At 50.4% G+C, this 23,511-nt stretch overlaps 1 protein-coding gene across 8 annotated transcripts in view; it reads right to left on the reverse strand.

The window, feature by feature from the left end:
- Window positions 1-23,511, reverse strand: part of DENND4A (DENN domain containing 4A) — a 2,028,245-nt gene that overhangs the window by 1,445,419 nt on the left and 559,315 nt on the right. For all 8 annotated transcript variants that reach the window (XM_069624248.1, XM_069624254.1, XM_069624251.1 and 5 more), the window contains one exon: window positions 3,672-4,004. In XM_069624248.1, the coding sequence (XP_069480349.1) occupies window positions 3,672-3,982 (311 nt within the window). In that variant the 5' untranslated portion in view covers window positions 3,983-4,004. The remainder of the gene's footprint in view (window positions 1-3,671; window positions 4,005-23,511) is intronic.

The following is a 23,511-nucleotide window of genomic DNA, read 5'->3' on the forward strand; positions in this document are numbered from 1 at the left end:
GAAGTTCCTTTTGCCCCTTTGAGAGGCCTGTCCTCTTCCTCTACCAAAAGAGGAGTAGTATCGAAAAGAATGACCCCTGCAGGAAGATGAGCCGGAATAGGGTTTTAGAGACTGGCGCAAAGAGGCGCTAAGTGATTTAGCTGCCTCTTTCGAGGTCTGAAGTTTTTCAAGGCTTTCATCAGCCTTTCTGCCAAAGAGCCTCGAGCCATCAAAGGGAATGTTGAGGAGTCTAGCTTGCACATCCGGTGCAGATCCAGACTTCCTCAACCACGCAAATCTGCAGCATCCAGTCCAGACTGGAGGCATTCCCCCATTGCCTCCTTCCCGTCTTTGACTATATTCAGGAAGCCTTCCCTTTCCTCGCCTTCCGGAATATGATCAGCCGCCGCCGAAATACAGTCCCACAGGGTATGGGTAAACCTGGCTAGGGTACAGGTGACATTTGCCGACTTATGTGCCATACTGCCTGACGTGAAAACTTTACGTGCCCAGGCGTCAATTTTTTTATCCTCTCTATCTGGAGGGATAGTTGGATAAGCAGTTTGTTTTGAAGTGGATGCTGCTTGAATGACTAAACTCTGGAGTCGGATGTTTATTCAAATATTCAGGATCCGATCCAGCTGGTCTGTATTTTCTTGGAAAAGTGCTGTCTGCAGCAACAATGGTTTCTGGTTTCTCCCAGTTTTTCTCCACAGTCCTTTGAAGGGCCCTGTGAAAAGGGAGAACAGGATCCTTCTGAGGTCCCTTGACGATAATATCCGTCATGTCATCTCGTTCAAAAATGGGTGAAGTATTAACCCAACCCATGTATTCAACTACCCTGGTCATAAGACCCCTGTACCCAGCATCTGCATGCGCTGCAGGATCAGGTTTGGCGAACTCTAATTCTGGGGATGTGTGAACTCCACTGGCAGAATGTAGAGTATCACTCAGGTCTCTCATTCTAGATTCCTGGTCAATAAGTTCTTCAGGAACTTGTCTTGTACCATAAGTAACTCCCAAAGGGGTAACTTCGTCTTCTTCTTCTGAAGCAGACTCTTCATAGATTGCAGTCATAGATTTGAAAAAGTCTGATCTGGGCAAAGAAGTGAATCTCCTTTTTTCCTCTTCCATCTGCTTCGAAGGAAATGGCAAATCCCTCGAAGTTTTCGAGGGTGTCTTCGAAGTCTTTGAAGTTTTCGAAGATGACTTCGATAATGGCGTCGATGACGCATGTGGTTTTGGTGTCGAAATTATCGACGTCGAGGGCGTCGACGAAGTCGTCGAAGTTTTCGACGATTTGTGTTTCTTGGCCGGCACTGGACAGGTGCTCGAGTCTCGAAGTTTCTTCGACGGTTTTACGTCGACTCGAGGTTTTTTGTATTCCTCGACGCTACTGGTCTTAACCATAGTAGCCTTGGACTTCCCTTTTTCTTCCAATGGAGCGACCTTAGGGGTATGGCTTTTTTTCGAGGTTCTTTCGAGGGGGGTCGAGGCCGCATTCTCGAAAACCTCCATCTTTTTGCGGAATTCTTCCCACTTACTGGGAGAATCCGATTTAGTCGGACAACGAATTTCTTCGGTCGACTCTGATGAAGAAGATGATGAGGGAGATCTATGTCTCTTCATTTTTTTCGATGACGACGAAGAATGTCTCGATCTACTTCTAGATCGAGATCTCTTCGAGTGCCTATGGCGATCCGATCCCTTAGAATTGGTCGCTTTGTTATGTTTTTTTGACAAAACCTTTTTTGAGGCCTCCCTCCCCACCGACAGTTTACCTCTCCTCTCACGAAGAGCTTTTTCGGTCATCGATTGGCAGGTGCCGCAGTCGACGGTTCAGTGACTGGAACCGAGACACCAGAGACAAATCCGGTGGGGATCGGTAATCGACATCTTACACCCACAATCGGCACACTTTTTAATCCCAGTTCTGGGTGTGGAAGGTGATGACATTTTCTTCACAGAAAATAGAAGCGCGCCGTTCTCGATCGCGAAGCGATCGGAAAAACGGAACTGTAGCAACGGGCGCGGCTCGAGCTACTTATACCATCGGTGACGTCGACAGAGTACGGAGTACGTCGAGGGACAATCGACGCCACGACCTCGAGCACAGCGCCCACGGCCGAGAATTTTTTTTTCCGAAGCAGCGAAGCTGGAGATAACGATTTATCACAAGATGAGGAATACTTGGGAGGACACAATCCATTCGAAATGTATTTTTAGAAATTGGAGAACGCTTGACTTTCCAGTTTCAGCCTGCTAAATTTTCTGACACCAATAAAGATCCTTAAACTGCAGGTTTTGATATATTTTACTGGATTGAAGTATAATCGTATGTTAAGATGGTACAATACAATAAGCTATGAAGTTTTCAGGTCTCAGTGTCTAAAGCCTAATGAGGTTCTTTACTGCGGTTTGCTTATGTTGCCAGAATGTATGCATTACATGAACGATCCCGAAAGAGCAGTGCGCTTCTTAGTGTGCCGATCTATTTACGGGATGCAAAGAATCCATGGATGCAGGTCTCAGCAGAAGCTAATCTAGTGTCCATTGACTGACAAAGCTATAGCACCCTGAAGCAGTAGGAGCGTGATGACCCAATCCTGTAAAAGAATCTCCATCATGGGAAGGCTCTCATACCATTTTGAGTTTAAACATTCTTTCATATTTATTGAAAGGCATTTCATGTTATCCTGCCTGTTATTTTGCCTTTGGTTCCCCTGAGAAAAATTCCCCATCTCAATTAACTAACCAGAAGATTCATTGGAAAACAGGCGATGGATAAAGGTTTAACCTAAAATTATAATTATTTCCCAATAAACAAATAAGGTGATACTGAGATGGCATCCAGTACACTCCACCCCCCCACAACTTCTCCATGATGTGTTCGTTAGCAAGGGACAATGGAGGAGAATGTCAGGTAAAAAGAGAAGAAATACAGTTTATTACTGGGGCCACATCACAAGTCAAAGCAGAGCAGCTTCACACAAACAAGACAGTAGTGGCCCTCATTACAAGTTGCCGGTCCAGTAACAACGGTCCCGGTAAACTTGCCGGTACCGTTGTTACCGGACCGGCAAACTACGAGTTCTGCTCGCGGGTGCCTACCCACCCGGCAGGTCTGACCTGGCGGGCGTACCGGCACCTGCGAGCAGACACTGCCGGTGCTACCAGCCTCCCCATTCCCATTGAGCGCCATGGGGCTCAATGGGAATGGGGAGTAAAGGTTTCCGGCCTCTGGCAATGGGGAAATACAGGGTCTGCCAGGGTTGTAATGGCACTGTATTTCCCCATTGCCAGGGGCCGGAAAAATTTGCAAGTTTGGCGGCAGCCTGTCGTTTCTACTAGCAAGGCTACCGCCAAACTTGTAATCAGGGCCAGTCTATTTTGTTTAAAGAAAGTTCTGACATTCTCCGACATTAAACAACAAGGGCACATTGGCCAACTAACACGTTTCTACAGAACACACCTCTATTACCATACTAAAACTCTGCTTAAAATTATTATAGATAAGAACAGAAACAGCAGGCTGGATACGACTACAATTATGGGTAACCTTTACAATCGGATAAAATCTGAAACTTGCATAGGAAATTCAATTTATGCAATAAAAATGTACATTTTTCCTCAACTATGCCCAAAATTAAAATTAATTTAACAAGTTGCATTGAAAATAAAGACCAACATACCCCAGATCTGTGAGAGAAGGCTTGTCACGGCCGCGGCGGTAGCACAGGTAGATTTGCGGCCCCATGAGGCTCCCATTATTGAGGTCGGCAGAAAGACCTGAGGGGGTAAGGTCTATGCATTCATACCCCTGGGGCACCTCTTCCCCAAGGGATTTAATGACTATAGTTACATCCGTGATTGGCTCCTTCGGTTTTGCAATTTTGTGGCATGCATCGTTGAAATGGAACTCCTCTTCCAGGGGTTTGGAGGCATCAATCAACCCTGCAACCACAAAATAGTCAGCAACACGCGGCCCCTTGTCTTCCATCATCTTCCATCACAGGTGGGCAGACCTGTGGACAAAAAAGGTCACTGTCAAAAACAGTTAACTAGATAGGAAAGAGCGAACAGGTGTATCAATGAATGATTAACTTAACAAATATAAGACAAGAATGCAATAAATGCAAGCTTAGAATGAATAAAGCGCTCCTATCGCGGGGCAGGATGGGAGTGCAATGAGGAATCCGTGGGAAGAAAATCCATCAGAAAGAACATTACCAGAGGAAGGTTATTTCTTCTTCTAATGGATTGTGTCTTCCCAATGATTCCTCATCCTAGATAGATTTGTATAGCAGTACTTTTTCTCTTGGAGGAGGGAAAGAGCAGGACTCCCATTATAATGCTATGTTATAAAGCATTCTGTAAGACCACTCGGCCAAATAGGCCATCGTGGTTTGATACTGTGTCCAGGCAATAACGTCTAGGAAATGTGTGCAGGGATGACCATGTCTCTGCCCGATATATGTCCTTCATAGGGACTCCTCTCTGGAGTGTGAATGAAGCTGACCCTCCTCTAGTAGAGTGAACCCTCAGAACTTCTGGAATGGCCCTGCCTGTTTTATTGTAGCTTTCCAAGATGGCCAGGACAATTCACATTGACACTGTTGGTTTTGTTACAGACTTCCCAATCTCAGGCCAAAGGATCCTATGTATAGTTGGTCTTCTGTCCTGAATTGTCTTTTTCTCACAATGTAGAAATGTAAGGGTCCTATCCTCTTCTTGAGATAGATGAGGGGGGTAAATAAATGTTTTGTTCCAAATGGAATTCAGACACCACCTTAGGCAGGAAGGATCGATGCACTCGAAGCCTCATCTTGTCCCTAGAAAAGCCTAGAGCCTGCTTATTCTGCATGCAGAGATCATTGGGATAAGAAAAGCTGTTTTCCAAGAGAGGAGCCTGAGTTGACAGAAGTGCATCAGTTCAAACAGAGATCGCATTAAAAAGTTAAGACAGGAGAGGCCACCAGGGGGCGCACAGGCAATGGCTGCCTGACTGCGGTGTTCCTGCTGAGGCCGGGCCAATTTTTGGGGATTGAGCCGACCCCCCCGAACGAGCATACCGCGAGGCAGGAGCGTCTAACCCCCCCCGTGACGCCCCCGCTCGAAGGAACGGGCTCCTAACTCCACGTGGAAACGGAGTTCAGGAAGCGTAGGAGCGCGACTCCACAGACGCCGCGCTCGGCAGCTCCAGAAGCGGAGAAGGCCTCCGCAGCGAGAAGGCTGCGGCGACGGATCGCGCCCCCGCTGGCCCCAGGGGTGCGAGGCGAGTGCCGGTGGAAGGACGCTCCCCGGAGTGAAACCGGCGGCGGCCCCCACCCTCCCGACTACACACAGAGGGATAGGCTGTCCCTCCGGCCCGGCCCCGAGTCCCCAGACCCTGCCGGAGGAGAGGCACACACAAGGACCGGAGCCCGGGGGGCGGAGGACCGCGACCCCACAGAGGAGGCCTCCGCGCTGAGAGGGCTTCGAGGACGGCCCGTGCCTTCCCCGGTCCCGGGGGTGAGAAGCGAGTGCTGGGGGAGAGACGCTCCCCGGGGGGCGTCCGGTGACGCCCCCCCCCATCCGACCACAAACAGAGTGATCTGCCTTCCTTCCGACCCGGCCCTGCGTCCCGCTGTGCTGCGGCCAGGGGAAGGGGGGGGCGTTTAGGGGGGGGGGGGGGAAAAAAAAGAGGAAAACGACGCCGGGGGCTGGACCCCGCTGGAGAAGGCCCAGGAAAGGAACCTCGCAACACCGCAGCGCCCCGGTTGAGTGGCGGACCGGCCCTCCCGCCACGGGGGCGGAGAACATCGACGTAGCCACCTCACACAGGGCTACTCAGCACACAGGACTACACCAGAGGCACACAGGGAGTGCACGGCCCCGGCCAGGATCCCATCTCGACTCCACACAGTGCTTCGTGGACAAGGCAGGGCTAGGCCCATCTACGCAGCAGAGGACCCTGGGGGGGGGGACACCCCCTGGGAGACGACAGTAACTCTACGGCCCAGGTGAGAGGCCCCCGCCGGCGGTCGGTGGGGCGTGTGCCCGCCTGGGGGGCCTACCCCATCCCCATTGGGAGTTATAGCCTGATCCTGTAAGCCCCACCCGAGCAACACACATTGGCACGTCCCCGGGATAGCGGAACACACCTACACCCATTGCTTCTTCCAGCAGGTGGAGGCCCCCGTGCTAACCCGTGGGGCGTGTGCCCGTCTGCAGTCTGCCAGGACCTAACCAACCAAGGAGGTTGACCTGGGTGTGTGGCCCCCACCAGGACCCGGTGGGGCGTGTGCCCGGAGGCCTCCTCCCGCTCATCAGGCCCGATTGGGGGGCAGCCCCACCTTTAATTAGGACTAGAGCCCACGCCCCGGAGACCCACAACAACTCGACCCCGGGTCAGCACAGCACAACCTCAGGGGCCCACTGGGCCACGATCCACCAAGCAGCTGGGGGGCAATAAGCACCCTAGCCCCGAAGGGAGACCCCACGATCACGCCACCCAAGAGAACTGGCACACACCTCTGGCGTCCTTCGCATCATCGCACCCCCGGCCCACCCTGAAATCGCAGGCTGCCCGCGACCCAGGTGAGAGGGCCCCCGTCCTCAGTTGGCAGGGCGAGTGCCCGCCTGGAGGGCCGTCCCACCCCCCCCGCAGGGGACAATCCATTGACTACAAACCCCACTGGTGCGACGCACTACGGACTGGTCCTGGGGTGGCACGGCATTCCCCCCTAGTGCCCCCCGGACTGCAGCGGACCCAGCGGCAAGGGATCAACGACACCCCATGAGCTGGAAGAAGGCCCTACAAACGTTTCGCTTCCAAGAAACAGCAAACACGACCGAGGTCCCCACTGTCTCCGGAGCCATGGCCCACACGGAACCCGCAGGCCAACCCGCAATGACGATGGAAAAGGGCTTCGCCTCCATCCTTCAGGAGATCAGAGAAATGAGATCCAACATTGCCCAGAAGTTCGAGAAACTGGACCAAAGGGTAGACAAAATTGAGGATAGAGTCCTACAAGTGGAAAACTATCAATCGTCCTCTACATCTCAGGAAATCCAATTTGACACACGGCTTGCGGCTTTGGAGAAGAGGGATGAAGAGAAAGCCAGGATTATGGACGACTATGAAAACAGGGAAAGGCGGAACAATCTAAGGTTCTTTGGGATCCCGGAGACAGAGGGTGAGACGGAGAGAGAGCTGACTCGAGTGGTGAGAGACATCACCCTCTTGTTTGCTGAAGAAATGATGGAACTCACGTTTGACCGGGTGCACAGGGGGGATCGGGGGGCCCCAGAATGGTTCTGGCCCGCTTCCACTATTACACAGAGAAAGCCAAAGTTCAGGAGGCTGCGAGGAAGGCGGGGGCAATAACCTATAACGGCGCACAGATCGCCATTTTTCAAGATCTTTCAGCTTACACCCTAGCCAAACGGAGGATGTGCCGCCCTCTGACACAACAACTGAAAGAGAAGGGTGTCCGTTACAGATGGGGATATCCCTTCTCCCTGTCCTTTGAATATTCAGGCCAACGCACAACGCTGATAACCGAAGAAAACATTAAGGGCGCTATTCAAGATTATGTGGGCGAACCCGCCCCCCGGAGGGAACCAGTGGGTCCGAAGGCGCTCAGCGGGGGTACCCCCGGGCAGCCCAACCCCAGAAGGAGAAAAACCGGCAAAGGGAAGTTCAAGAAATTGAACACACCACCAACACCAATGGAGGAAGACCGGGCCGACTCAGAGGGGTGACACCAGCGACCCCACGGAGATCATCGGGTCTAGAAAACAGAAGGACACTGGAGATGCCTGGTTTGCTGCACCCCTTGAACTGCAAGTATAAGGGGCCATAGGGGGGGATCACAACTGTGGGAACCGAGAGATGCATCAACCAAGGCCCGGGAGAGTAACCAAACTGAGAGGTTCGGGGGAGCGACGAGATGGGGGGAGGGGGGACTCACGGTAGCGAGCTTTGGATCGGACGCCTGGCTGGACGCCAGGGAGGGGGGTGGGGGTTTGTTTACAAGTTGGGGGTTTTAGGGCGGGGAATGCGTTGGGGGGGGATGTTGGGGAAACGTTTCAAAGAGGTCCAAACAAGAAAACACAGTAAGCAGGGAGGGAGCGTCCATGCGACACCGGTGACCAAGGGGAAAGGCGACAGCGACTATGGCTGACGACCGACCGGCCCTAGGGGTGGGAACCCTGAATGTGCAGGGCTTGTACAACCCCACGAAAAGATCCCTAATCAGTAGGGAGTTTAGGAGGGCTAAGCTGGACCTACTCTTTGTGCAGGAAACACACTGGGCCAGGGGGAGGGAGCCCAGGTTGCGGGGTGGCGGAATTGAGGAGATATTCTATCCATCCCACAAGGGAAAGAAAAGAGGGGTTGCAATTCTGATCACTAGGGGGTTGGGTTTCGAGAAAGACTCCATCCTAAGGGACCCCGAAGGCCGCTACCTCTTCGTACGAGGCTCCCTACAGGGATCGCCCATAACCCTGGCGGTTGTATACGCCCCGAATGAGGGCCAGGCCCAATTCTGGGGGGGAGTGGGGGAAAGGCTGAAAACCTTTGTCCAAGGCCCATTGGTGGTGGGAGTCGACTTCAATATGGTCCTAGACCCATCCAGAGATAGACAACGGGTAGGTGCACCAAACCCCAAACCCGCTGGTGACGCCACGTCACGCTGCTTCCAAAGGGTGAATGATGACCTGAACTTGGTGGACACGTTACCCACCCCCCGAGGGGGGACTCCCTCTTTCTCGTACTACTCCTCCACCCACAAAGCCTTCTCCAGAATAGACTATATCCTTGTGGACAAGGTACTCCGACCACACATAGCGGGTTACAGGATAGACCCCGTCCCGTGGTAGGACCACGACTTGGTTAGGGTCACCTTGGCAGGGGACTGGTGCAGAGAACGGAGGGGACGCTGGAGATGTAACGACGCCATTTTGAGAGACGAGGTCCATGCCCAGACTGTACTGGAGGCCATCACAGAGTTCTTCGAGCTCAACGATAACGGGGAGGTGGGCACGCACACTCTCTGGGATGCCTTCAAGGCGACACTAAGAGGAGTGCTCATAAAAATTGGTTCCCGACAGAAGAGGGAAAGGGGGACCCAGGAGAGGAATCTGAGGGAAAAAATAGCACGCCTCCAACCGGGGGGCTCCCCGGTACAGACCCTAGAGCGAGACCGCGTGGTCACCCTGGAGCCTACTCCTCCACAAAACGGAGAAAAGCCTCCAAATGGTCAAACAGAAATACTACGAGAAGGGGGACAGAGCGTTGAGGGAGGTCCAGAGAAGCAGAATGGTGAAGGGAGTGAGGAACAGCGGGGGTACATTGGGTTATGACACCCCCCATATAAGCGAAGCCTTCCGTCAATACTATGAGACACTATATGCCTCCGAATATGACGGCGGCGATGCCCATATCGAAGAGTTCCTCGACTCCATACAGATACCTTCCCTCTCACGGGATCAGGCAGAGGGCCTGGAGGGTCGGGTGACCGAGGAAGAGGTGGAGAAGGCGATCAGCGGGATGAAGGTGGGGACTTCCCCGGGGGAGGATGGCTTTTCGGTGTATTTCTATAAGAGGTTCCGATCCACCCTGTCTCCATACCTGGCGAAAGTTTTCAACTCGGTATTGGAAGGGGGCACTCTCCCCGACACCATGATGGGAGCCATTATAGTGGTCCTTCCCAAGGAAGGTAAAGACCTGAGGGAGTGTTCGTCCTACCGACCCATATCATTGCTCAACATCGATGTCAAAATCTTGGCCAAGGTGGTGGGTAGGCGGATGAAGGGGATAATGCACAAGCTAGTCCACGGGGACCAGGTGGGTTTCATTAGGGGCAGACCGGGATCGGATAATATCCGCAAAACGATAGACTTGGTTCATTTCGCCCAAAACTCAAATCTCGAGGCATGCATCCTGTCCCTGGACTCGGAAAAAGCTTTCGACAGAGTAGAATGGAGATACATTACCCTCCTCCTCCAACGAATGGGCTTTGGGACGCACATCCTGAGCTGGGTTGCCGCCCTCTACAGAGCCCCTACCGCAAGGGTCCAGGTGAACGGAGTGCTGTCAGAATTCTTCCCTCTTACCCGAGGGACTAGACGGGCTGCCCTCTTTCCCCCCTTCTGTATGTCCTCACGATGGAGGCTTTGGCCATAGCGGTTAGGTCCCACCCAGATATCAGGGGTATTGGAAGGGGAGAGGTGGAATTCAAGCTATCCCTGTTTGCGGATGATATCCTAGCATACCTAGTAGACCCGGGCTCTTCGATCCCTCCCCTCCTGTCCCTGGTCAGCTCTTTCGGGAGGTTCTCAGGCCTGAAAATAAATACCGCCAAGTCTGTCCTCCTTCCGATGCGCCTGGTGGACCCGGTACTAGACCCCCTGACTAGGTTTTATGGGATAGCGGTGGGCAAGAACACCATAAAATACCTGGGGGTTCTCCTCACTAGGGACTTAACAAAACTAGGGTCTTCCAACTATGAGCCCATGCTAACTGAGATCGCCTCTGACTTGAGGAGATGGGGAGGAATGATCTTCTCATGGTATGGTCAGATGACGGCAGTCAAAATGAACATACTGCCTCGGCTCTTATACCTCTTTACAGCCCTCCCTACCCGGGTACCCGCTCAAACATTTATAGATTTACACAAGGGGGTCCGAGACTTCATTTGGCAGGGGAAAACCCCGCGGATTGGTAGGGCCACCTTGACGCTTCTGAAAGAGGAGGGGGATTTTGGTCTCCCAGATTTCCAATTGTATTATCATGCAGCACAACTGCGGGTCCTACTAGAACACATGAAGGAAGGATAACGGACATATTGGTCATACCTAGAGGACATGGATGTCCACCCCCTAAAAGTCTGACCTTCTGTGGGCCCCTCGCAGGTCTATCCCGAAACAAGTACTGTCCCACCCGACCCTGGGTGTTCTCTGGGACATTTGGAGGGAATGCCCCGGACAGCACATCTTTCTTCATGGCCGTCCCACATGACCTCCTTGTAGGGGCCCCCCCTGAAATTGGGCAGCAGAGGGTTTAGACAATCCCAGCGTTGGTCTGATGCAGGACTGGAATGGGCGGGCCAGCTGTTCAAGGAGGGAGAATTCTTGAGTTATGAGGACCTCCGGGAGGGACTGGGAGGTGGGACCCTCTCCATTTTCGAATACCTCCGTCTCAAGGGCATCCTCAATGACCCTGCTTGGGGCCCTAACCTGCGGAGACAACTAACTCCCTTCGAGAAACTCCTTGACTCAGCAACCTCTAGAAAGGGAGCGGTCTCCTGTATGTACACTGTCCTAAACACCCATGACCTCCAGGCTAGGCGAGGTTTCCGTGGTTTTTGGAGTGATCTGGCAGGGGAGGAGATAGAGGACGCCTGGGCTCGCATTTTCAGGATATCGTTTCATGGCAATCTTTTCACCTCGGATATGGAACACAACTTTAAAATCCTGCAGGGGTGGCACAGGGACCCGGCAAAACTCTCTAAAATGTTCACAGGGGTATCACCTGAATGCCCGAAGGGCTGTGGCCAGATAGGGACTAGAGGTCACATGTGGTGGCTATGCCCGAAGGTACAGACCTATTGGGAATCGGTGAGAGATTGGATAGCGGAGGTAACGGAGGACCCTCTACCCCTCAACCCGCTGACCATGCTGCTGGGCCTCCCCCCGGAGGAAGCGGAAATACACCGGTACCCAAGGATGTGGGAAACTATGTTGAGAGCAGGCAGAGTGGCCCTAGCCCAGAGGTGGAAGAGCCCGGAAACACCTTCCAAAGAAGATTGGACAAAAAAACTTAAGAACATGTTCTTGATGGACAAACTGACTGCCTTGGTGAACAATGACTCATGCTCATTCCTCGCTGAATGGTATGGGGTCCAGCAGACATGGGGATGGGATGTTCACTAGTTCCGAAATCGTGCCCCCGGTCGGTCAGGGCATGACCATCGCTGTGAAGGACAATACCCAAATGGGGGGTCCCCACGACCTGGGGCGACGTCGGCTTCAAGCCAGTAACTGAATGGGTCACATGTTGCGGCGCTTCAAAGACCTAGGAAAAGATGTGAAAGTTTGGTCTCTTTACTGCTGTTATGTTTGGATTGGACACGGAGGGAGGGAGGGAGGGAGGGGGAGGGTCATGAAAGGGGGGATGGGGGCTTCAGTTAGGCCCAGTTTTCTGTTTTTATGTTTTACAAAATGCTAATAAAAACCAAAGTTTAAAAAAAAAAACAAAAGTTAAGACAGACTAAAATGTAAGTCCCACACCAGCAGCACAAAGAGGGTGGGTAATTTTTCACTAGACCCTTTAGGAATTGCAACACCAGGGACATAGTGAAGTAAGAGCCTTGATCAGGTATGCACTTAAAGTTGGAGAGCACCAGCAGATAGCCCCTGATAGTAGTCACCTGTAGCTCTTGCTGAGCTGGGTGTAACAAGAAAGAAAGTACTGTCAGGGTATTGCATGAAAAAGGATCCAAATACTTGACCCTGCAAGAGATGCAGAATATTTTCGGGTGGCAGCAGTAGAGAGCCTACGTTGCTGACCTTCTGGCCGAAAGCAACATCTCCATGACATCTTCGGGTAGATTCCAGTTCCTGTACCTCAACCTCTCAGAATCCAGGTCTGGAAACTGAGGGTGCTGACATTCGGGTGGAGGACTAGACCCCTTCTTGCAAAAAGTAGGTCCACCCTTTTTGGAAGGCGTCATTGGGGTCAGATGGTCAAGTTCAGAAAGTCAGAGTATTACGTCCTCCTGGCCCTGTCCGGGGTTATCAAGACGATGGTTGTCGCAAAGAATCTATGTGATCACTGCGCCGACCAAAATGACGACGCCAATTACGGTGCGGAACAGTGATCAGATAGATCACTTTTGCCCACATGCCCCACAATGCTCCAACCCCCACTCCACTTACCTGTACTGCGGCGCACTTCTGTGTGCACTGCAAACTGCCCTGTACCCCTGCAGCATCAGTTCCTCCCACTTACGTGGGGCAGTGCTGACGCCGCTGGGTCCTTTTTTTTTAAATCTTTTTTTCTTTCCAATCCCCTGCTTACCATTTATCCCTGCTTACTATAATGGTAAGCAGAGGACACCCCCACAACCCCTGACTCCTGTTACTACGACGAAGGAGAGAGGGGAACTTCCCAACAACCCCTGCTCCACTTGGGCGCAGTAATGCGAGTTGGCATTTTCTAAAACGCCGACAGCGTAGTAAAGCGCAGTCAACATTTTATAGTTGCACGGATGGGTCAGTTCCATCGCAAACCTTCTCAACATCCTAATGATATAAGGTATGAGGGGAATTGGTGGGAAAGCATATAGTAGTGGAAAGTTCCAGTCCACCACAAACGTGTCATCCAATGCACTTCCCGGGGCATATTTCCTGGAGCAGACCAGCTTGCATTTCCTGTTGGAACTGGATGCTAATAGATCTATATGTGGGGTTGCCCAGAGGCCAAATATCTCAGGAAGGACTTCCTGGCACAGTTCACATTTGTCAGAAACTGAGCCCTGCCTGCTCTGGGCGTCTGCTGTCATGTTCTCCTTCCCAGCTAGGTGAACTGCTGATAAAAAGATCCCTCTTTGCAACACCCAAAACCAGAGCTGCATTGCCTCCCTGTACAGTGGTAGTGTCCTTACGCCCCCTCTCTTGTTGAGGTAATTCATGGCCACTGTGAGGTCTGTCCTGATTAGGACAGTTTTCCCCTGTATGTTAGGCAACTTGACTATCAGCGCAGGTCTGATAGCCCTCAGCTCCAAGAGGTTTATGCAGAGTTCCATCTCTGCTGCAGACCACAGTCTGCTCACCAGGAGTGCATTGAGGTGAGCACCCCCAGACATTCAGCAAAGCATCCATAACTGTGGTCACTTCCGGCCAAGGTTGCCAAAGGGGTTATCCTACTATCAAAGTCTCTTTGCGGAAGCACCAGGGGAGGTCCTGTGAGACCCTAATCTTGAGATTTAAGAGCCCACACAAGTTCTCTCATTCTCAGTCGGGCCCCTGGTGTTATAACTCTCCTCAATTCCTCATCTGTTGGCAGTGCTGGAGGCTCAGACAACCGAAGAGTATCTTCACTCCTTCAAATTGGCGTTACCTCAATGGGACTTTCTGTACTCCCTTCAGTCTTTCCCAAGATGGCTGCCGCTGTACGTTGCCAAGGCTACGGAACGCATTGCAGAGACTATTTCCTGCACACAGACAACTCAGTCCGCTGCGTTGCTTCGTGCCCCTTGCTCTCGCCAACCCCGTTTCCTTCACCTTGCTCCTAGTTGGTGCTGGCTCCTCTGTCCCCAACTCTGGTTCCTCTGGCCATTTTTCAGTCTCTCGGACTGAATTTGCTTTCTTCTGATTTCCGGGGTTCCCGGCACTCTGAACTCAGCATCGCAGAGTCAGGCTCCTCCCCTCTCGCTGCCAGGCTCCTTGCTGCAGTTGCTACAGCTTTGCAGGGTTGGGCTCCTCCCTTCTCGCAGCCGTTCACCTTACCTGGCTTCTGGCTGCTACGGCGCTCTTCTCTCGGCTTCGCTGGGTCGGGCTTCTCCCTTCTCACAGCCGTAGTCCTATTCCTGAGTTTGGGCTCCTCCTATCTTTACTCTCCGCTTCTCTCCTTTTGATCCTGGGATACTTATTACTTCTTTACGGTATTCTGTTCTACCCTTGGTTCTCATTTTCATACTCACATCTCTCATTTCCCCAAACTTTGCATCATTTCCCAGCGGATTCCCCCGCTGATACTGGTCATTATTTCTGTATTCCACATTTGGCTGGACTGCAAGATCCTTCACAGCCCGGACCGCTGTATTCACAGAGGTTTTTTTTGCCTCTGTGGCTTTCCCCTTCTTTCTGGGCATGGCCTGGTGATTACTACCCTTCTTGTGGCATAAATGAAGGAGTAATTGGTAACCAAGGCTTTGTCTCAATTCTTCGCTCTACAAGGAACTCTACTCTTCTCATTCAAACTCAGTCAGTCTGTCTTGTCTAAATTGCATGGTGTGTTATAGTTGTCACACCTGGCACTAGAAAATGCATGATGCCATGAAACCCAGCAACCATAAAAGTCCACTGCTGGTAATGTCCTGGTGTTTTGGCATCTGAGGACCATCTGCTGGATATTTCGAGCGCTGTCCTCAGAGGGGAAAAACCATGCCCAAGGAGGAGCCCAGGACCACTCAAATAAACTGGAGCATTTACAAAAGGTGTCTTCTGGGAATTCTTGAAGTTGAGGGAGAAGTCTAACTTGTGAAGGCAGTAGGCAGGTATGGTATAGGTGATCCTGGCTTGCTCCTCTGAGTGGGCCCATATCAACCAGTCTTCCAGGCACGGTAAGACATGGATTCTCTCCCGCCTTACACTGGCTGACACCACTGGCAACAATTCGGTGAAGACCCTCAGGTGGGAGGTGAGCAGAAGCGGCAGGACCCGAAACTGATAGTGGGAGCTGCAGATCATGAACCTCAGGTACGTCTTTCACTTGGGATGTATAGGCACGTGGAAGTAAGCATCCTAGAGGTTGGGTAACACCAACCAAACCTGGAGTTCCAGAGCCTGAAGGATCTGAAAAGGTGTTCACATCTTGAATGTGTCCTTCCGGAGGAACTTGTTCAAGCAGCCCTAGTTCCTTTCCGCTTGAGTCAATAGCTTTATTGTGTCCTTCTACAGCAGGAAAGCAAGAATCTGTGAACCGGGGTGCCAGATGAGGGGATGTACAGCAGGTGGAAGGGTGTTTAATGAAACTAAGTAGCCTTGTGTACTGTACTAGTATTCAGTTATGTGCCAAATAATTGTAGTTCGACATTGGTTGTTTCCACAGACAGATTATTTATATACACAAATTTGAACTCTCTACACCCGTTTCACCCTCTTATGTTCAGAGGGCTCTTCAGGAGAGTATCTAACACACATTTAGTTCCTGGTCTGTGCTTGCTACAATTTGGAAACATTCCATAAAGTTTTAGACGTAATGATTTTTTGAAGTCCAGAGCATTTCTGTCACTGGAACTAAGGTTATAATTTTAACCTGCTTGAAAAGCGAGATCCAATTCTATGTTAAGACCGGAGGCTCACATTATGCTTCTCTTCCTTTATTATTCCATATAAGGAAAAGCTCAGCAGCAAGATATTTTGTGCACCTCTCATATTAACATACTTGTAATGAAGGTGTGTCAAACATATAGTAAACATATAATAAAACACTATAAAATGAATCCCAAACCCATAACAGTTCCTTAATGGTTGAAATAACTGCATTTCCCATGATGATCCCAAAGGTCATCTAGTGTCCATGGCCATGTGTCCCTTGTCCTCCAATGGGCATACATGTATCCCCATAAACAGTCTTGAACAAGAAGTAACTTCCTCTTTCTTTGCTGCTCACAGCAAGAGATAAGTTTACTTCTTGTTCAATTCTGTTTATGTGGTTGTTTGAGCATATTTATTTGAGCATATTTATTGTTGAAATGGATGACTTAGAATTTGTTTATTGTATTTTGAATCTTATTCACGTAACGTATTATTGTTTACAGTCGCCTTTCTTGCTAGGCGTACATTCCTTGTCACTGCCGACGCCAGCTGCTTCCTGCTGGCGTCAGAGACTTTTCTCACTGCAAACGTTTTCGTTCGCGTGTATCCGCTTACCGTGTTCTTTCCCGAACGCTGCAGCGGGTACCGCTGAGGCCGCGCTGGTTTCCCCAAACCGAAAGAGTTTATCGCGGGCTCTGTGGAAGCAGCGCAGCCTCTCACAGCACGCAATGCCGCTCGCAAGCCACCAGGGGGAGCTCCTGCTCTCCCTGGTCCTTTTCTTAGGGCTCCGGCGCTCGCGAAGGCACTTCTGTTGGAATAACGGTTGCTAAACCCGAGCACCAGAGTCTTTGCCATCAGCCTCATTGATTTCAACAAAAAAAAAGACACAACAGGAAAAAGTCACGAAAGAAGGTGGACTCTTGACTTCTGCTGCTCCAGCCTCATAAGGGAGCACGCTCAGGAGCACAAGTCTTGGAGACAGGAGTACAGTTGAGTGCTCCTGTATAAAAAAAAAAAAAAAAAAAATATATATATAGTAGTAATATATATTGACTAATAACAATCACTGGGCTTTGGGAGAAGGCAATCATTGTGCCCAGAGATGAAAAAAAAAAGAAAGAAAGGGATAAATAAGGTGCTTATAATTATCATGGCAGCACAGTATTCACCTCAGTCTGATCAGGCTTGGTCCGAAGGCGAGAAGGATTCATGTTATATTGATGGGGTGGCTATGGAAAAAAACCTTCAAAAAGGCATTGGGATCCACTGTTGAAAACAGTAATAAAAAGGCGGCATCGGGCTGCTCCTGCCAATGCAACAGCGCCTAGATGACATGGAGGAGCACATGCGAGGGACATCTCTGTCAGGGAGAAAGAAGACTCAGAAGAGGAAGCAACTTACACAAGGGGGATGTAGTCCGGCTCGTAAGAGCAGAAGCTCTCCGACCTCCCCGAGCCAATTGATTCCTGCCACCGCTGCCGTATCTGATACCTTCCCCAGGCTGAAAAAAGCCTTTATGAGTCGGAAGGTAACCCCTTCCTTCGAAGGATCCTCTAACCCTGAGTAGGAAAACAGGGGTACGAGACCCTCAAGCCCGGAGGGATATGGACAGGGCATGGAAGACAACCAAAGTGCAAGAGTATATGAAGAACTATCGCACTCTTCCTCAGATGAGAATACCCAGATATGGGGTTCGAAACCCTCAACCTCTGGGATTGCGGCAGCCCCCAACCCGAGACGCTCCGGGGAACAGTCTCCTGAGAAGGGGATGTTCGCTCCCGAAGACTTAGTACACCCCAGATCCTCCGACTGGGAACCATCAGCCAGAACAACGGATTACATTTTAGATAGGCTGCGCAAGCCTCTTGACAAAGAGATCAGAGCAAGGCTAGGGGCAGAATGCCCATGTCCTGAAATATCAAATAAAGTGTCTCTGACTCCAGAATTCGATTAAAAAATGATCACGTTCTTGGGCAAGCACATGAAGGATCCCAGGAAAGGTATTGACCGTGCCTGGAAGTCTTGCCAGGATAAGCTTCTTGACATCACCGGTCCACTTGCAAAAATCCTAGACCTGGCGGAAGAAGCCTCGGACTCTTCCAAACCTATTGACCCAGTGATCCTCTCCGGTTGGGTCCAGAGAGCAATCTGTCTATTGGGTAATGCAAGCTGTGCCATTTCCAGGGAACGTTGGAAGGGCATCCTCTTCAAGATCAACTCGAAGTTAACTGAGCTCGCAAACACTGAGTCTAGTGTTGCCGCTCAAGGATCACTCTTTGGAGATCCTTTCGTCAAGGAAATGGCTAAGTTTGTCGGTACCTTTACAGCTTTAGACAAAGCCCAAGCCTCCATCAAGAGGGTATTTGTGCCTAAGATTTTTTCCAGAGCCGGTCGAGGTCGCTCTTCCGGCTGCTATGCTATGCTTGGCAAGAGCGCACTGATACCTTCTTTCCGTCTAGAGGACGAGGCAGAGGGCGCTCCTGGAGGAGAGCCCCTAAAAACACAACCCAACATGTTAGTCTGCTCGTGCCAGCACCAGCGCCACATACACCCATTGGGGGGAGACTAATGCTCTTTACACATGCTTGGCATGGCTCATCAGGGGACGCCTGGGTCAGGGACGCAGAGCGCAGCCTTTGCCTAGAATTTTTCGCGCAGCCCTTTCAAGTCAGTCGCCCCGCCCTCATAGTTATGTCCGAAATAGATCGGAGTGCGCTAGACAGGGAGATTCACAGCCTGTATCAAAAGAACGCAATTCGCCCCTGCTCGAGTCCAGGCAGTTTCTTCAGCCCAATTTTTCTGGTGCGCAGAAAAGAGAAAATGAGGCCCGTAATGAATCTGAGAACACTCAACGAGTTTATAATCTACTGTCATTTCAAGATGGAAAGCATCCACATGCTCAGGCACATCCTGAGGCCAAACGATTGGCTCATGTGTCTGGATTTAAAGGATGCCCGTCTCGCAGTGCCCATTCATTAGGCGCACGTGAGTTACCCAAGGTTCTCTTGGGATCTTCAAGATTGGGAGTTCATGAGCCTTCCCTTCGGGCTCTCTTCAGCACCTTGAGCCTTTACCAAGCTGTTAAGACCAGTGGTGGCCCGTCTCAGAGAACAAGGCTTCCGACTAATAGTGTACCTGGACGACATTATTCTTATGGCTCAGTCTCAGGAGCCAGTGCAAGAACAAGCCAGGCTAACTATAGATCTGCTGCACAGTCTTGGCTTTCTCATCAATTGGGAGAAGTCCGTTCTTTGTCCTTCCAAGAACCTAGAACTTCTGGGATTCGTATTTGACAACCAAAATGCACAACTTCGTCTCCCAGCTGCCAAAATACATTCTACCAAGCAGGAGATCTGCAGGCTTTTACAGAGGGATCTGTTCTCTCTACAGGAACTAGCAAGGGTGATAGGACTTCTATCCTCGTCTATCCAAGCGATATTTCCCAGTCCCCTTCATTACTGAGAACTACAAACACTGAAGGTCCAACACATGAGACGCAGTCTCTCCTATTCCCAACGCCTGACTCTGTCCCCTCAGGCGAGGACAGAACTCAATTGGTGGCTCACGCACATGGAAGCCTCGAATGGCAGAGCCATGTTCAGTTCCACCCCGGATATCATCATCGAATCAGACGCCAGTCGTCCTGGTTGGGGAGCGAGATGTGGCTCAGTAGCCACAGGAGGGACTTGGTCTCCACAGGAGTTGAAAATGCATATAAACTGCCTGGAGCTTCTTGCGGGCTTCATTCGCAGTTCGCTCCTTTGCCAGGAACAAAGTGAGCTGCTGTATCTTACTGAAGATGGACATATCCGCAGTGAGATACACCAATCATCTGGGCGGTACCAGATCACATCCTCTAGCAGAACTAGCCAAAGACTGTTGGCATTTCTGCCTGGATCATCGAATTTCCGTCATGGCGGAATATCTTCTGGCTCATCTGAATGTGATAGCGGACTGGCATTCTCGCCATTACGCCGATTCCAGCGACTGGACACTCAGAAGTTTTTCTCCACCTGCAACAGATCTGGAGTCCAATGTCCAAAGATCTCTTTGCCTCTCGTCTCAACATGCAGCTTCCAGTGTTCTACAGCTGGATACCCGACCCAGCAGCCTCAGCGACAGATGCATCCTTACAACTCTGGACGCAAGGGGTCCACTACGCTTTTCCTCCCTTTTCCATGATAGCGAGGACCCTGGCGAAGGCCCGTCAGGACCAAACAGAGTTAGTAGCCCCAGTCTGGACTTCTCAGACTTGGTATCCAGTTCTTCTGGAACTTTCTATGGATTCTCCAATCCTTCTATCCCCACTCTGCAGATCTTCTATTGAATCCGTGGAACCAACCTCACCCCCTGCCCCTCTCCGGGTCTCTGACTCTGGCAGCTTGGAGGATTTCAGGGCGAGATGGAGAACTCTGGGCATGTCCTTCAAAGCAGTCCATCTCATTGAGAAGAGCTGGGCCCCCGCAACTCTCAAGAGGTATTCCAAATCTTGGAATGCCTGGGGGATCTGGTGTCAGGATCGGGTTTTTTCACCCAGTTTCGGCACCTTTAGAGGAAATTCTCAATTTCTTAGCCTCTTTAGTGGAAAGAGGGCTGGCGAACAGAACAGTGAACGCATATCTCTCTGCAATTTCTGCAGGTCATGAATTCATACAAGGGGCCCCAGCCGGAGAGCACCACCTCGTTTGCAGATTGCTTGAAGGTGTCCGGCTTACAGTCCCACCTCTGGCCCGTTACAATAAACTGTGGGACGTTAACAAAGTGCTCAATCTTTTTCTTTCTTGGCCATCTAACGAGAAGCTATCACGTACGGCTCTCTCTGGCAAGCTTACTACCTTGCTTTGTCTAGTTTCTTGTACTAGAGTTTCGGACGTTAGAGCTCTAGACCCATCAGGCAGGTCTTTATCCCCAGACAGTATTGTTTTTCACATACAAAGAACCACCAAGTGTGGCTCAAAAGTGATTTCCTACCCAGCTTTCAGGGAACAACCCAAGCTTTGTTTAGTACAATGTTTGAAAACCTATGAAAAAGTGACAGCTTTACTCAGAACCTCGCCTGATGGTCAGCTTCTTATAGCCATTCACAAACTCCACAAAGCAGTATCAGCTCCTACTTTAGCACGCTGGGTGCGCTGGACCCTGACGCAAGCAGGGATAGATACTCTTCAATTCAGCACCCATTCTGTTAGAGGAGCCATGGCCTCCAAAGCCTTCCAGGTTGGTGTTCGCTTAGAGGACATCATGAGGATGGCAGATTGGGCAGGAGAGTCAATATTCAAAGAATTCTACCTGAAACCGGTAGAACAGCCTGCTTCGATTGTGGTAAGTAAGCTTTGAACTAGCCTAATGTGAGCCTCCGGTCTTGACATAGAATAATGATTTTCCATAATAACTTACTAGAAAGTCTTAATTCTATTAAAGACACGGAGGCGAGCATTATCCCACCCAGCGAAGGAAAAGGGTCGCGCATTGCTCTAGAGTATTTTATTAAGCATTACAACAGACTATTGTTAATGAAATTTCATGCATAGTCATATTCTAATACAATGATCTTTTCCTTCCCACCCCGCAAGGGAACTAGGGTTACGATACGCATGAAGTAATGATAGCTCTGTATTTTTTCTTGACAGCGTCTACAGACAAGTCCGGCTAATCACCTGTTCAACACCTCATCTTCTAGTTGACCGCAGTTGTGTTTCTACTTGTTATGAACGGGCAGCTAAATTCGCAGCCTCAAAAGAGAAGTTACTTCTTGTTCAAGACTGTTTATGGGGATACATGCACGCCCATTGGAGGACAAGGGACACATGGCCATGGACACTAGATGACCTTTGAGAGCATCATGTGAAATGCAGTTTTTTCAACCATTAAGGAACTGTTATGGACTTGGGATTCATTTTACAGTGTTTTATTATATGTTTACTATAGGTTTGAAGCACCTTCATTTCAAGTATGTTAATATGAGAGGTGCACAAAATATCTTGCTGCTGAGCTTTTCCTTATATGGAATAATAAAGGAAGAGAAGCATAATGCTCGCCTCCGTGTCTTTAATAGAATTAAGACTTTCTAGTAAGTTATTATGGAAAATCTTTATTGTTCGCAGGAATAATGCAGCCAAACTGTTGGCTGCATCATTCCTGGGGACAATGTGTGTTTGATACTCTACTGAAGAGCCCTCTGAACATAAGAAGGTGAAACACATGTAGAGAGTTCAAATTTTTGTATGTAAATAAATAAATCTGTCTGTGGAAACCACCAATGTTGAACTACAACTAATTGGCACTCGCATGATAACTGCTTCACCGCCCACATGCAAATCAATGCGGGCAAAAGGGCAGGTGCATATTCTGTAGGGAGCAGCTGGGGCAGGCATATGTAGACTTTACCCATCCCCACCAGTTGTGTGCAGAAAATAAACGAAAATTCCAAGTTACATAAGTTACTGGTAGAGACAATGGGCCTCATCACAAGATGTGTGCAAGCCCTTAAATCTGGAGGTAACTGTATTAGCTTTGGCAATACCGCTATGCCGGATCATGACTGCAATTTAGCCGGCGCAGTTCGTCGGGCGCTATTACAGCCAGCTGTAATAGCGCCGGCTGTAATTAATGGCGCTGACAACCTAACGTGTTATTACAGACCTATCGCAAGTACAGCTAATACTGCTGAAAATACAAATGGTGGAGGTAAAAGAACACATTTGAGAGTAACAAAGGCCCAGGTGTAAACAATTCACACAAGAGGCCAACAAAATACCCACCACCCATGCCCCACACACACCCTTCCCCACACCATGTTGCCATTAGGAGCAGGGCGGAGACAGCAATAAAGCCCCAGGTGAAAACAATGCACGCCATTTGGAGTCAGGAGCCTTGATGTGGACCTCTATATGCTAGAGCAGGAGCTACAGAGGCCTGACATCCAGGCCATGGCACAGGGAGCAGGGGCGGGGGGAGAAGGATAAGACCAGGCCCAGCAAGGCGGCCAGCCATCACCAGGGTCACGCCATGGACAGTTGGTATCTGAGAACAGGCTGGACAGACTCCATGGTGCTGCGCAACAGCACACTGCCAGCCTACATGGAGAGGCACCGAGCCCAACACACATGGATAGTGGGTGAGTACAAACCCTCCCTGAAATGTATGCCAAAATACATGAATAGAAGGCATGGGGGGGCAGACCCACAGGAATCCTTGCATGCTACCAGGAGACACAGCCAGCACCATCACAGCATCAGTTCCATGTATGTGTGGCACACAAGGTTGCACCAGAAATGCCTCATGGTGTATCAACATCCGAAAAGCCTTACTTGACAAAATAGCTCTGTTGCAATCCAAAATAGAAGCCAAAAAGCAAAGTTTGACTTTGAGTAACAACCTCAGCAAGCCACACAACCAACTGCCTACCCACTAGCACCGCTGAAGTTATCATTGAACTCCACAACATCACTAATCCCCCCCTATACCACAAGTAACCCCATCCGCTGGTACTATTACACCCAC

Source organism: Ambystoma mexicanum, chromosome 11 (assembly GCF_040938575.1).
Source record: "Ambystoma mexicanum isolate Mex_15411 chromosome 11, UKY_AmexF1_1, whole genome shotgun sequence".
NCBI classification, from domain to species: domain Eukaryota; kingdom Metazoa; phylum Chordata; class Amphibia; order Caudata; family Ambystomatidae; genus Ambystoma; species Ambystoma mexicanum.